A 13,228-nucleotide genomic window follows, 5' to 3' on the forward strand; every position below is an offset into this window, starting at 1 on the left:
GTTGTATTGTATTGTATTATAGTATAAACAAGTGAAAATGAAGTATTGCCATGCAATACAAAGTCCCGTAATTTTCTCTACTGCAGTATAACATAATGAACTGATATCTGTCAATGATGTATAAACAATATTATACTATACATTGAGTATGTTATAAATAAAAGACTTGGATTAAAATTTGTATATATAAAACCCTATACAAGGGCTCTTCAAAAATAACGTAGACTTTTTCTCTAGATTTTATATACTTTAATGAAGCAAAACAAAAATATACCGTCATGATTTGCAATATTTCTACTAACTGCAAATCTGATGTGATTATGATCATGCATTCAGGAGTTACGCCTCCTCGAAAACAGTCACTTACATGGACCCGGCGCACGGCGGTCATATTTCAACGATGTTAACGACGTCATGCCTTCACTGTGATGCTTTCATTAAATTTTCATTTATTCATATTTGTAAATTTATTTCTAAATGTTCATGAGAGTACTTAAGTCATAACAAATTGTTTGGTTAGAATACTAAAAATGTATGAACACTTATGACACGCATATCGGACAAGGTACTCAACGTGAGTACTTGGTCTTTATCTACGGCGTCATACATTGGCGTTAACGTCCATTCGCAGTTTTTCAGTTTTCTCCCTGGATCCTCGCTGTTTTTCTGGACTATTTGAGAATAGTTTGTACCACTTGAAGATTAAGACACAGATGACTGAATATTGTTGTGGCGTCTTCTTCATTAAATTATAATTTTCGGTTACTGTTCGCCATAACTAAGCAAATGTCTTATCATCCATGCGAATCGATGACGACATTACATGTACAATAAACAATAAACTATAAACAATTAGTTTAAACTTTATTTTCTTCCGCCTCCCACGTCGGAATGACGACATACTCTAGATACATGTCACTCTGATGTGTTGCTGCACTTTGGCGTATTTTTGGGCAAACACGTATACTATTAGTGCGGACATTAGTGATCAAATTCAAATCACGACTGATCAAAAAGTGACTGCGCCGGCTATGCGTAGCTATGGTAATGAAAACGTTCCACGCGTTTCGCCTACAATCAAAAATGTTACAAGAAACATATGACCAAATTACAAAAAGATTCTGAATTACAACGATATATTTCATATTATTATTTACACAATAAGCAGCATTTGACAGCAAAAGTCTACGTTATTTTTTTACAGCCCTCGTTGTTTTCATATAGCATATTTTGGCCGATTATCAAAAAAGGTAACGTTATTTATAGTAACAAAAAACCATATAAATCCTCACAAAACTCTTTACCAGGTAGAGATAGGTCAAAATACACCTAAAAATTGGATGTAACATTCATGTTGTACCACAGAAAACTGGTCTCGATTCTTCCCTACGGCCTGTAATAAGTAAGTTACAATATAAGCTATTTATAGTAATAACAAAGGCATATAATTCTAAAAATAAACAAGAGTGCCGCATGGTGGTGAACATTTGTGCCAAGTTACATCAAAATCCATCCATGCAAAAAAAAAAAATGCTCCTGACAAAGTAATTCTTGAAAATGGCATTTGACCTCTAAGTGTGATCTTGAACTTAGACCTAGGGACCTGGCTCTTCCGTACAACTATCAGTCTTATGATAGTGAATATTTATGCCAAGTTACATCAAAATCCCTCCATGCATGAAGAAGAAGTGTTCCAGACAAATTCATTCTTGTATCTGACCTTTCACATCTATCTGTGACCTTGACCTTCGGCCTAGGGACCAGGTTCTTGCGCATGACACTCCCTCTCATAGTGGTGAACATTTGTTATACATCGGACAGAAAAAATGTCCTATTAACCTTTGATCTCCAATTCTAACAATTTTTATTTTTTTTAAATTACAGTACTCAGTGGATGGTAAAATGGAAATCCATAGCCCTTTAATTTTAAAACCATTATCAATAACCTTTGCAATTTTCTCTCTTTTGTTCAATTCTGGTTAATACGTCGGGTTATGTAAGAATAACATATGAACTTTAATTAAACATTCAAACGTCGGTAAGAGCCGGATGATCTGATTTTTGGAGTATGTGTTTAGTGTATGTTTTTTTCTTTTTGCGTCAATAAAGCATTTTCTCAATATGTTATAATGTAAATATGTCAACTTCAGAACTCTCTCTTTTACATGCGCATGGTGCTATTCCATATATTAATTATTACGTTTTCATGAAAATCACATTTTAGGCCCAGATATCTATCTAAGAAAAAATATCCCAAACAGGGGTTTGTCATTGAGTAAAACGACAAACAATGATTTTATTCACCAGCAAATCACTGTTAGAGATATATTATTTCGATTCTAATACGTTATCAAGGATTATTCTGTACGTCCTTGACAATATCAATCAAATATGTGCCTGATATCTGTTGATTTCTTTTCCATCTCGCCGCTATTACCGTCGAACGCTATGATGTAATGATTGTGAATGAATTGTTGTATAATAACACACAGTTTTCAGCCTTCTTTGTTTAATAGGAAAAGAAACCGGGTCGTGTTAGAACCTATTTTATTCGTTGTATTCTTATGTATGTTGTATGATGGCAATAACACGCTTATAGCTTTATCAAAATAAAGCCGTCGTTACCGTACTTCAAGATCAGAATACCGTCATAAGATTGTATCGTATATTTAACAAGAGTGCCAGAATGTCACAATATACGCCTGTCACAGCAAATTTCTTTACACTAGCACCTGTATTTGCAAATGGAATTTTAATTTTGTGGTTGTTTAGTAATTCTAGTAAATCTTTTGTTTTTCTAAGTCCACAAAAAACTCCTTAACAGGAGGTAGAGACAGCTTAAAATACACCTAAAATTTGAAAGTAATAACTATGTTGTATCACAGAAAAGTGGTCTTAGTTTTTCCCTACGGTCAATTATAAAAATACACTCAAAATTTGATGTAACATGCATGTTGTACTACAGAAAAGTGGTCTCGATTTTTCCCTACGACTAGTAATGAAAAAGTTACAATGTAAGCTATTTACTATAAGCTATTTATAGTAACAACAAAGGGAAGTAATTCTAAAGTAAGGACCTGTGCATGACACTCCGTCTCATGATGATGTACAATTGTGCCAAGTTACATCAAAATTCCTCCATACATGAAGATTGATATGCTCCGGACAAAGTCATTCTTGTATCTGACCTTAAGCCTATAGGTGTTACCTAGACCTTAGACCTAGGAACCTGGTTCTTGCGCCTGACTCTCTGTCTCCTGGTGATGAACATTTGTGCCAAGTTATATATCAAAATTCCTCCATGCATGAAGAAGAAATGGTCCGGACAAAGTTTTCATTCTTGTATTCTTTGACCTCTAAGTATGACCTTGACCGTAAATCTAGGGACCTTGTTCTTGCATATGACACTCCGTCGTAGGATGGTGAACAATTGTGCCAAGTTACATCAAAATCCCACCATGCATGAAAGAGATATGCTCCGGACAAAGTCATTCTTGAATTTGATCTTTGACCTCTAAGTGTGACTTTGACCTTAGACACAGGGACCTGGTTATTGTGCATAACACTCCGTCTCATAATGGTAAATAACTGTGCCAAGTTTCATCAAAATCCCTCTATGTATGGAAAATATATGCTCCGGACAAAATCTGTGGACGCCGCCCGCCTCCACCCCCAACCTCCCCTCCCCAAACTCCCCTCCCCACGCCCGCCCGCCAGGGGCGTTCCAATAATTCAAACGGGCGTATAAAATACATAAATAGGGTGGCCACTTTATTGTTGCCTGTAAGCGTTCTATTTTGTTTTAAAAACACTGAAAATTACTGAACAATTATTCTGTTACTAAAGCATTTATGACCTACCTTGCAAGTAATTCAGATTCAACAACATGTCTGATATGAGGCTAGGTCCAAAAACTTGCACATGTATTCGTAGAACCTATATTAAACATCAAATAACATCAGTTTTTTTTTCTGAGGAAATAATATTAAAACGTGAAAAGAAAATATTAAAAAAACATACATATTAATTAATTCATAGATCTACAGAATGTACATTCTGAAACAATTTTATATCCATTCCGGAACATACTTATAGCATTAAGTGCTTTTTTTTTTGCTTTTTTTTTTGGCGTGGTGGTGGGGTGTGGGGGGGGGGGGGGGGGCGTAAACGTCGCACCGACAAAATTTAGGTCATATGGCGACTTTCCCACTTTGTTGGTAGAGGAAGACCAAGGTTCCTCTCGGTGCATTATTTTATCACAGGCGGGCACCTGAGTAGTACCATCGACCTTTAGTAAGCTAGCTGGATGACTTCCTCACATGAAGAATTCAACGCCCCGAGTGTGGCTACTCATATCGGTAAGGGGCAAGTAATTTGAAGTCAGCAACCTTAAGCGCCTGGCCATGGAGGCTCCTATCTGTGGTCGAGTAACCGGTTACAAATATTTGTGTAATTACCCAAAACGTCGATGGCTCGAATTATCGACTGGCGAGTTTGAGCGAAAGAAGTCCAACAGTATTTTCATACCATTTAAAATAAGAGTGTTCTTAGAAACGTTAAATTGTTATTTATGTCAAAGGATTGAATTTTGGAATCATTATGCTCATATGTTAGACTGTCTTACATATGGCGTTTGATTTGTTGCAATATTGTATGTTTTGCCATTGATATGCTGTAATTTGTACTTGTTCAATAAAACTGTATATATATTCTGGATGGCTTCCTCACATAAAGAATTCAACGCCCCGAACCTACGCCGGTGAGGGGTAAGTGATTGAAGTCAGCGGCCTTAACCACTCGGCTGCGGAAGCCTCTATATTCAGTGTTTATCCTACTTTTTCAGCCAATCACATGTCGGAAATTTTCAAAATCCTAAAGTTGTATATAAAATCTCTTGATTAGGTATAGTTTTATATATTCTGTATTAAAACGTAGTAAAACACATTTGGTTGATACTGCCCTTCCTTTTGGTTTCTTGATGCTGAAGATTTTACTTAAGTGAAACAACGAATTAGTTGCTGGTTTCTTATTGTAAGAAATTAAATGTTGCAGTTTGTTTCCTTCCTGATTTGTCGTCAACAACTTCCACTTGATTTTCTGTATCACTAAATATCTGAGACACCTTGACAGCTCTAAAAAGGTCTCTGTCATGATCTTCTAACGGAATAGTAATTTCCCCTATTAACGTGCATCCTTCTTCATCTGTATACATCGGATTTTTAGATTCTGATGCATATACTGAACAATATATTTCCGTCTGATCGCGATTTCGGGGATAGAATGTGTCATTAACGCGTTCGTCCATGCTAACTGTTTGTCCCTTTTCAACATATTTATTAAATAAATCATCGCAGCGCTCTCCTCTATCCGTTTGGATTAATTTTCTTTGATCATGAACTCCAGCAATAAATTCTTTAGAACATCCAATTCCATACGTGTATTTTAAAATTCTTTCTTTGATGAACTCAGGACTATGACCGTATACCAAGGCCCCGCGAAGTATGGTAGAAGATGCTCCAAGCGGTATAACAACTTCAACATCTGTGAATGTGGTTTTTACTGCATGTTGTAGCATGGGAGACTCCGAGTATCCGCCGACCATGAGAATTGCTCTAACGCTGATGTCCTTCATCAGAGACTTCAGGGGATCAATTGTTAGACTGATTGATTCTTTAAACAAATTTTGGAACACGCTGGGTGAAAACCTCAATTTGTCTCCTCCAGCAAATGTCACATTTTCCGCATATTTTGTAGATGCAATGGTTGTTGACAATTTTTGCTCTTTTATTTCTTCAAACATATTAATCAACGAAATAGGAATTTTGATACTGATTTTTGCTGTTTTGTCATGGGAAATTCCTCTTTTCTTTGCCTCAAAATCTCGCCAAAGATCTAGCCAATCTTCAGTGTCTTCTTGTTTGAATTTGTCATATATATCTTTACCAAATATGTCTGTCAGGAAAGTTTTGAACGCGTTGTCCACCATTGTTCCACCCCAACCACCACCACTAGCTGCTTTGATCTCCTTTAACCCATCAGGAACTACCTCATGAACAGTAATATCTATAGTTCCACCTGTAAAGTTGATAGTTTTGTAAATTATTCTTGAGACTCAGTTTCACCCACATATTAGTACTTTCTTTGCTAATTACTAGTAAATGAAAAGATCAGACACGAAAAAAGTTTGCTTATAAATGCTTTACTTTTGAGCATTTTTACTGAAACACTGGAGAAAAGCAACATCAGTCTAACAAATGACTGTTAAGAAGATGCTACCAAAAGAAAATTGATACTATAAACACAATGTCTTAAAGTTGAGAAGTTGAGAGCAAACGGAACATAATTCAAAATCATTTTTATGTACATTGTATTCGTTAAGACCTATTTAAGGTTAATTTTAAGTAAGTCTGAATTCATTCTAATTAGACCCCCGAATTTTATTGATTGGCAGAGGGTTAGGCTTCCGTATTTTTGTCCATGCATAATTCCGTCGGCCTGTAGGGAAAACTAAAAAAGGTATGTCAAACTCGAATCTTATTATGGCGAAGAAAGACTATATTAAAGAGACTATATATGACATTTTATTTTGTTCTTGCATAAAGCATTCTGGTTAATTTGGTAAGCAGTCATTAAACCATGACAAAACTTAAAAAAATAGAATAAATTTTTTTCATTAGACATCGTTTATAGACAGAATACCATAAAATAAATGTTTTGTCTGTTTATCTAACTTGTTTTGGTATGTTCATCATTTAGCCAGTTACAAAGGTGGATCCTGTCATAAAACATAAAGCACAAAAGATGATTTCATATAATAGAAGAAAATATACAGAATATCAATATAATTTTATATTGTCCAGTTTAAACTGGTTAGTTCTTCAGTCACTAACGATAATTCTTGCAATGGCCATAAAAGTACCAAAATACCAAAAATTACAAATCCTTACAAAATGACTCGTGTTATGCAGAAAAGGATTATTGAAATCAAGTACTAGTATTTATAATCTGAAAACCTATATACACGTTGCATGTGTTTTGACGTGATAACATGTCGACAAGACATTGACGTTCGCGAATAATGTTATGTAACAGCTAATGGTTAACAAGGTAACGTTCTAAAGCCGTATGATTTTATGCCAGATAGAGTATGACTATTTCAAATAATTCGTTTAAGGATTATAATAATTATAAAACTACATGCCCTAGGTATTTTTTTTTATAAATTTTGAAATGACAAACTGATCTAAAAGTGTACAAACATTTAACTGATTATACCTCCAGCATCAAGCACAATGTACTTTGTGTCATCAGGAAACGTCGCTAATGAAACTTCCTTAAAGCCAACAGTTGTGTATACGGAAAGATGCCGGCAAAACACTGAAGCAGCCTCGGGTTCAAGAGCAATGACGAGTTTCTCTGTTTTAATACTAGCCTGTAATTTATGATAATTTATGCGTATGTACTAGTTATAGAGGGAAAAACGAACGCATTATTTGCGTGTTTACAGATTTTCACAGGTATTTACTCACAAAAATATCCGTTTCATAATTTCATAAACAAACATTTTTGCACATTAAAGCAGCAGATAATGCAATATTTAAAATGCTATGTTTTCAGAACCTTTGTTTACACTTGCTATCAAATATAAAATACAAGAGCCTCCGTGACCGAATGGTTCAGGTCTCAAATCACTTGCCACTCATCGATGTGAGTTCGAACCTCACTAGGGGCGTTGAATTCTTCATGTGAGGAAGCCATCCAGCTGGCTTACAGAAGGTCTGTGGTTCTATCCAGGAGCCCGCTCGTGGATGGAGGGGCACCTGTGGTCTTCCTCCACCATCAAAGCAAAAGAGTCACCATATGACCTATAATTTGTCGGTGCGACGTTGACCCCCACCCCCACCCCCGCCTCCACCAAAAACAAAACAAGAACAAAAAAACAAAAACAACAAAAAACAATAAATAAAACACGAACCATATATTCACACGTATATTCATATTTACGTACGTATTATTTACATAATTTAAATCTTTTACAAATACCTTCACAGCTGCCTCTCTCATGAATTGTTTGGCCCCATCAGTCCATATTGCAGGAACCGTTATCACCCACAATATCTCTTCACTGCCAATTGTCCCTGCTAGTCTGTCATTTACAAATTTCATCATGTCTTAAATTAAGTATTTTATTGATAGTGAAAAAACGTCCAGTGCCAGAAGTGAACGTCCCATTGCATCCTCAAGTGTAATAGTACGGTCAAGTTTCTGAAATTTTACAAGGAAACTAGATTAACAGCGGTCGTTAAACTCTTAATAATATCTTGCTATGTGTTCTATTGTGTCCTAACACATATATGTAGCATGAAGAAGTTTATAATACATATAATTATTTTTGTAAAAAAATATCTCCACCAACTTTATTTCAATCTAATTTAAATACACATAAAATCTACGCTATTAGTAAAACCGTATTGATTCTGTTTACTCCATCAGTTTGTCAAATACCTCTCCTAGTTTCTTGTGTAGCAGCATTTTAAATCGTTGAAAGTAGTAGTATTTTTCATGTTCTTTTTCAGCTGCCAATTCCTTGTATTCATTTTCAGCATCGTATCCAAAGGCTCTAAGTGTCTTCCCATCCGGATCAATGCTACAGTCGGTGTTTTCTCTGTACACAGAGTGCCAGAGCCGGAATGCCATTGTTTTACTGATGCTTTTGTAGGATCAGTCTTGAAATCGTGTTTGAAAGAAAAGGCCCACCCAGAAAACGTCGTGCCAAAGTCGATAGCAGCAACAATACGTTTTGATGAAGCCTTTAAAACATACGTCCATTGTAAACATATTTCTGTACATGTTTGTATATACCTGTGCATATACATCAGTTTAACTATTTTTTTACCATTGATCATCAATTCAAGTGTCAACTATTTTTACTTTACAGTTGCTTTTATTAAGTTAACTTATTGTGTTGTGTAGTTTATTTCAAAATATAACGCGGATATAATGATACATGTAAGTTAACACATCAGTAAAGTTGGTAATTGACTGATCTAATGATTGTTGTAAACAAGGCAATTCAAAAGTTTATTACAAACATTTTATTCTTACTAGGGCAATACATAGTGTACGAGAGGTGTTCAATTTATTATGAAACAATAACAAAACACACCTATACGATCTTTCAGCTTACAAAACCACGTGTAAAGCGATTAATTCATGTAAAGTAGTGTATCGTACACATACTCAACACATTTGAATTCAAAATTCAACATGGTTAGACCAAAAATAAATGAATTAGTTGAGGGCATTGTTTTAGGGCTTTTGAAGGGCTTTTGAAGCAAAAAATGTCCTACAGAAACATTGTGAAACAAGTACAGATGGGACTTTATGTTTCTGTTGCGACTGTGCATCGCATTCAACATGGTAAAGGTGTTATTCAAAATAACGTACGCAAAACAGGTAAAAGTGGAACTTTTACCAAACGTCGTCCGCCAACACAAAGAGAAATGGCAGCTAAGTGTGGAGTATCTCTAGGCACTGTTAACAGAATTATAGCCGGAATTATAGAAGCCAAACTCAGGTAAAAATGCCGTGTTCATAGGCTTAGTGAGGCCCAGATTCTGAAACGACGTGCTCAATCATGGCGTCTGTACCTCCGTCTTAACTGTTGAAAAAGGAAAAACGTAGTCACCACTGATGAGGCTAGGTTGTATATGGGAGGTGGTTATGGTCGACGTCGTTTTTGCTACGTTCGTTCTAATTAAGTATTTTATTGATAGTGAAAAAACGTCCAGTGCCAGAAGTGAACGTCCCATTGCATCCTCAAGTGTAATAGTACGGTCAAGTTTCTGAAATTATACAAGGAAACTAGATTAACAGCGGTCGTTAAACTCTTAATAATATCTTGCTATGTGTTCTATTGTGTCCTAACACATATATGTAGCATGAAGAAGTTTATAATACATATAATTATTTTTGTAAAAAAATATCTCCACCAACTTTATTTCAATCTAATTTAAATACACATAAAATCTACGCTATTAGTAAAACCGTATTGATTCTGTTTACTCCATCAGTTTGTCAAATACCTCTCCTAGTTTCTTGTGTAGCAGCATTTTAAATCGTTGAAAGTAGTAGTATTTTTCATGTTCTTTTTCAGCTGCCAATTCCTTGTATTCATTTTCAGCATCGTATCCAAAGGCTCTAAGTGTCTTCCCATCCGGATCAATGCTACAGTCGGTGTTTTCTCTGTACACAGAGTACCAGAGCCGGAATGCCATTGTTTTACTGATGCTTTTGTAGGATCAGTCTTGAAATCGTGTTTGAAAGAAAAGGCCCACCCAGAAAACGTCGTGCCAAAGTCGATAGCAGCAACAATACGTTTTGATGAAGCCTTTAAAACATACGTCCATTGTAAACATATTTCTGTACATGTTTGTATATACCTGTGCATATACATCAGTTTAACTATTTTTTTACCATTGATCATCAATTCAAGTGTCAACTATTTTTACTTTACAGTTGCTTTTATTAAGTTAACTTATTGTGTTGTGTAGTTTATTTCAAAATATAACGCGGATATAATGATACATGTAAGTTAACACATCAGTAAAGTTGGTAATTGACTGGTCTAATGATTGTTGTAAACAAGGCAATTCAAAAGTTTATTACAAACATTTTATTCTTACTAGGGCAATACATAGTGTACGAGAGGTGTTCAATTTATTATGAAACAATAACAAAACACACCTATACGATCTTTCAGCTTACAAAACCACGTGTAAAGCGATTAATTCATGTAAAGTAGTGTATCGTACACATACTCAACACATTTGAATGCAAAATTCAACATGGTTAGACCAAAAATAAATGAATTAGTTGAGGGCATTGTTTTAGGGCTTTTGAAGGGCTTTTGAAGCAAAAAATGTCCTACAGAAACATTGTGAAACAAGTACAGATGGGACTTTATGTTTCTGTTGCGACTGTGCATCGCATTCAACATGGTAAAGGTGTTATTCAAAATAACGTACGCAAAACAGGTAAAAGTGGAACTTTTACCAAACGTCGTCCGCCAACACAAAGAGAAATGGCAGCTAAGTGTGGAGTATCTCTAGGCACTGTTAACAGAATTATAGCCGGAATTATAGAAGCCAAACTCAGGGGAAAATGCCGTGTTCATAGGCTTAGTGAGGCCCAGATTCTGAAACGACGTGCTCAATCATGGCGTCTGTACCTCCGTCTTAACTGTTGAAAAAGGAAAAACGTAGTCACCACTGATGAGGCTAGGTTGTATATGAGAGGTGGTTATGGTCTACGTCGTGTTTGCTACGTTCGTTCTAATGAGACGGACCTAAACAAACTGAAGTTCGTAAAACGAGATGCAATTGCACCTTGGTTTATGGTTTGGGCCGGTGTTAGTTTCTACGGAAAGACATCTTTGATTTTTATCAATAAAGGGGTGAAAGTCAATGCAAAGTATTACATAGGCAAGGTTCTAAAGCAATTTCTGAAAAAAGATGTTCCGCGCCTTTTTCCTGGAATAGAGAATGATATGGTGTTCCATCAAGACTCGGCTTCTAGTCACACTGCTAAAATGACCATTGATTTAATTTTTCTCAACAAACACAAAGTAAATTATATAACTCCTGTAGAATGGATGCCAAAAAGCCAAGATGCAGCTCCCATGGACTTTGGTATTTAGGGCATACTGAAACGTAGGCTATAAAAACGTGAGATCTATACCATGACTGGTCTTAAAAAGGCTCTTAAAGACGAATGGAACAAACTTGAGCAGTCGTGCGTAAACCGGACTTTAGAAAGCTGGCCTAGAAGGTGCAGAATGATTTACTATTGCCATGGATCCCAGATTGAGCATCTGTTGCAATAAAACTTATGAAAGTAAATAATTAAGCTGCGTTTAAAACTGTTTCATAATAAATTAAACACCTCTCGTTTATCATAGTTTATCAGGTTCAGTGTAAAACATGGTATATAAAGACTTGATGATACGGTTTTGGGAAAATGTACGGAAGCATCGAAGTGACAATTGTGCAAATTTATTTAATTTCCTGAAAATTATGTCTCGATGTATAAGCTTAAGGTAGCTCTGCACGTTTGGATCGAAATTTTTTCTACAATGTAGAATTTGATTAAACCCTGATTTTTCAAAACTTCAGAATATACTTAGAAAACTCAGCAATTAAAAAAGATAGGGTCGTGTGCTTGATTTTTTGCTAGACTGATTTGAAAAATTTGGACCTCATAATGCGAGTCTCACAACTTTTATAACATTTTCGCTCATAGAAATTTTTCTACAATGTAGATTTTAATGAAACTTCTCACGGTCGTAAATAAATATATGGTCTTTAATGTGGTGAAATAAAATGTATAGGTCCGTTTGCTTATTTTTGAGATATTTGACCATTATTAAAGTGAACCACACATTTCAGGGTAATTTTATGACATTATTTTGCATTATTTAACGAGTCAGATGTTTTAATATCATATTTAACTTAAGAAAGACAGCAACAGTGCCACTGTAAAATCTTTACTCACGGGTTGCCATTAATTCATAAAATGATTTTCATTTCCGTACGCCGAATCCAGGCTTTATTCTACGTTTTCCGGATAAATGACGTTACGCCGTCACTTCTGGTTTATCAAACGTGCAGAACTACCTTAAGTACAGAAAATGAACCTGAAAAGCAGTGTCTAAATCTGAACACAGACATGTATGTTTTTCAAATTCAGTCAGTCAGAACAAAACAATTTACTCGAAGTCTCACTCCCTGATAGTAAACATACACTGTAATGACTCAACTTTCGTTTCTATTTATCCTTATAATATGAACAAGTATCTGAAAATTATGACAGGAAGCAAATAAATATTTCTCTCAGGTATTATTGTAGTACAATTTGTAAATACAAACTCACCATTTTTACTTTATACGTTTAGCCAACCAAGCCATTTGTTCTTTCCCCACCAGGAAGTTGATTGTACTCGGTCTTCCACGAAATCTAAATACTGCTAAAACAACTAACAAAAACGCATAGATGAATGTGTAACACGGATTTCTTATCCATCGTATGACTGATTTAAAATAGAAGGTGAAAACTAAAGATTATCATGACAACAAAATATATGTACAAAAATGGACAAATCTAATTTGAATGTATTTTTCTTTGGTCTAAATGAAACGATTAAACTGAATCCCAGTCCCCATTTGAAGGT

The 13,228-nt window shown here is 35.3% G+C and overlaps 1 protein-coding gene across 1 annotated transcript; it reads right to left on the reverse strand.

Moving 5' to 3' along the window:
* Positions 1-1,041: 1,041 nt before the first annotated feature.
* Positions 1,042-13,019, reverse strand: LOC123544809 (heat shock 70 kDa protein 12A-like). Its single transcript, XM_053534560.1, has 6 exons — positions 12,931-13,019; positions 10,086-10,390; positions 8,506-9,845; positions 8,044-8,265; positions 7,276-7,432; positions 1,042-6,075 (listed from the first exon to the last, which is right to left on the reverse strand). The coding sequence occupies exons 4-6, from the start codon at positions 8,167-8,169 to the stop codon at positions 5,027-5,029; spliced, it is 1,332 nt and encodes a 443-aa protein (XP_053390535.1). The 5' UTR covers positions 8,170-8,265; positions 8,506-9,845; positions 10,086-10,390; positions 12,931-13,019; the 3' UTR covers positions 1,042-5,026.
* Between the last annotated feature and the right edge of the window lie 209 nt (positions 13,020-13,228).

This window comes from Mercenaria mercenaria, unplaced genomic scaffold (assembly GCF_021730395.1).
Source record: "Mercenaria mercenaria strain notata unplaced genomic scaffold, MADL_Memer_1 contig_3805, whole genome shotgun sequence".
Taxonomy (NCBI): Eukaryota; Metazoa; Mollusca; class Bivalvia; order Venerida; family Veneridae; genus Mercenaria; species Mercenaria mercenaria.

Bases quoted from the DNA above. Each gene is read 5' to 3' on its own strand.
- LOC123544809 (XM_053534560.1), bottom strand. From the start codon at position 8,169: ATGATGAAATTTGTAAATGACAGACTAGCAGGGACAATTGGCAGTGAA. The intron at 7,433-8,043 runs GTATTTGTAAAA...CATAAATTACAG, and splicing joins TGAGAGAGGCAGCTGTGAAG to GCTAGTATTAAAACAGAGAA. The intron at 6,076-7,275 runs GTATAATCAGTT...TCAACTTTACAG, and splicing joins CATTGTGCTTGATGCTGGAG to GTGGAACTATAGATATTACT.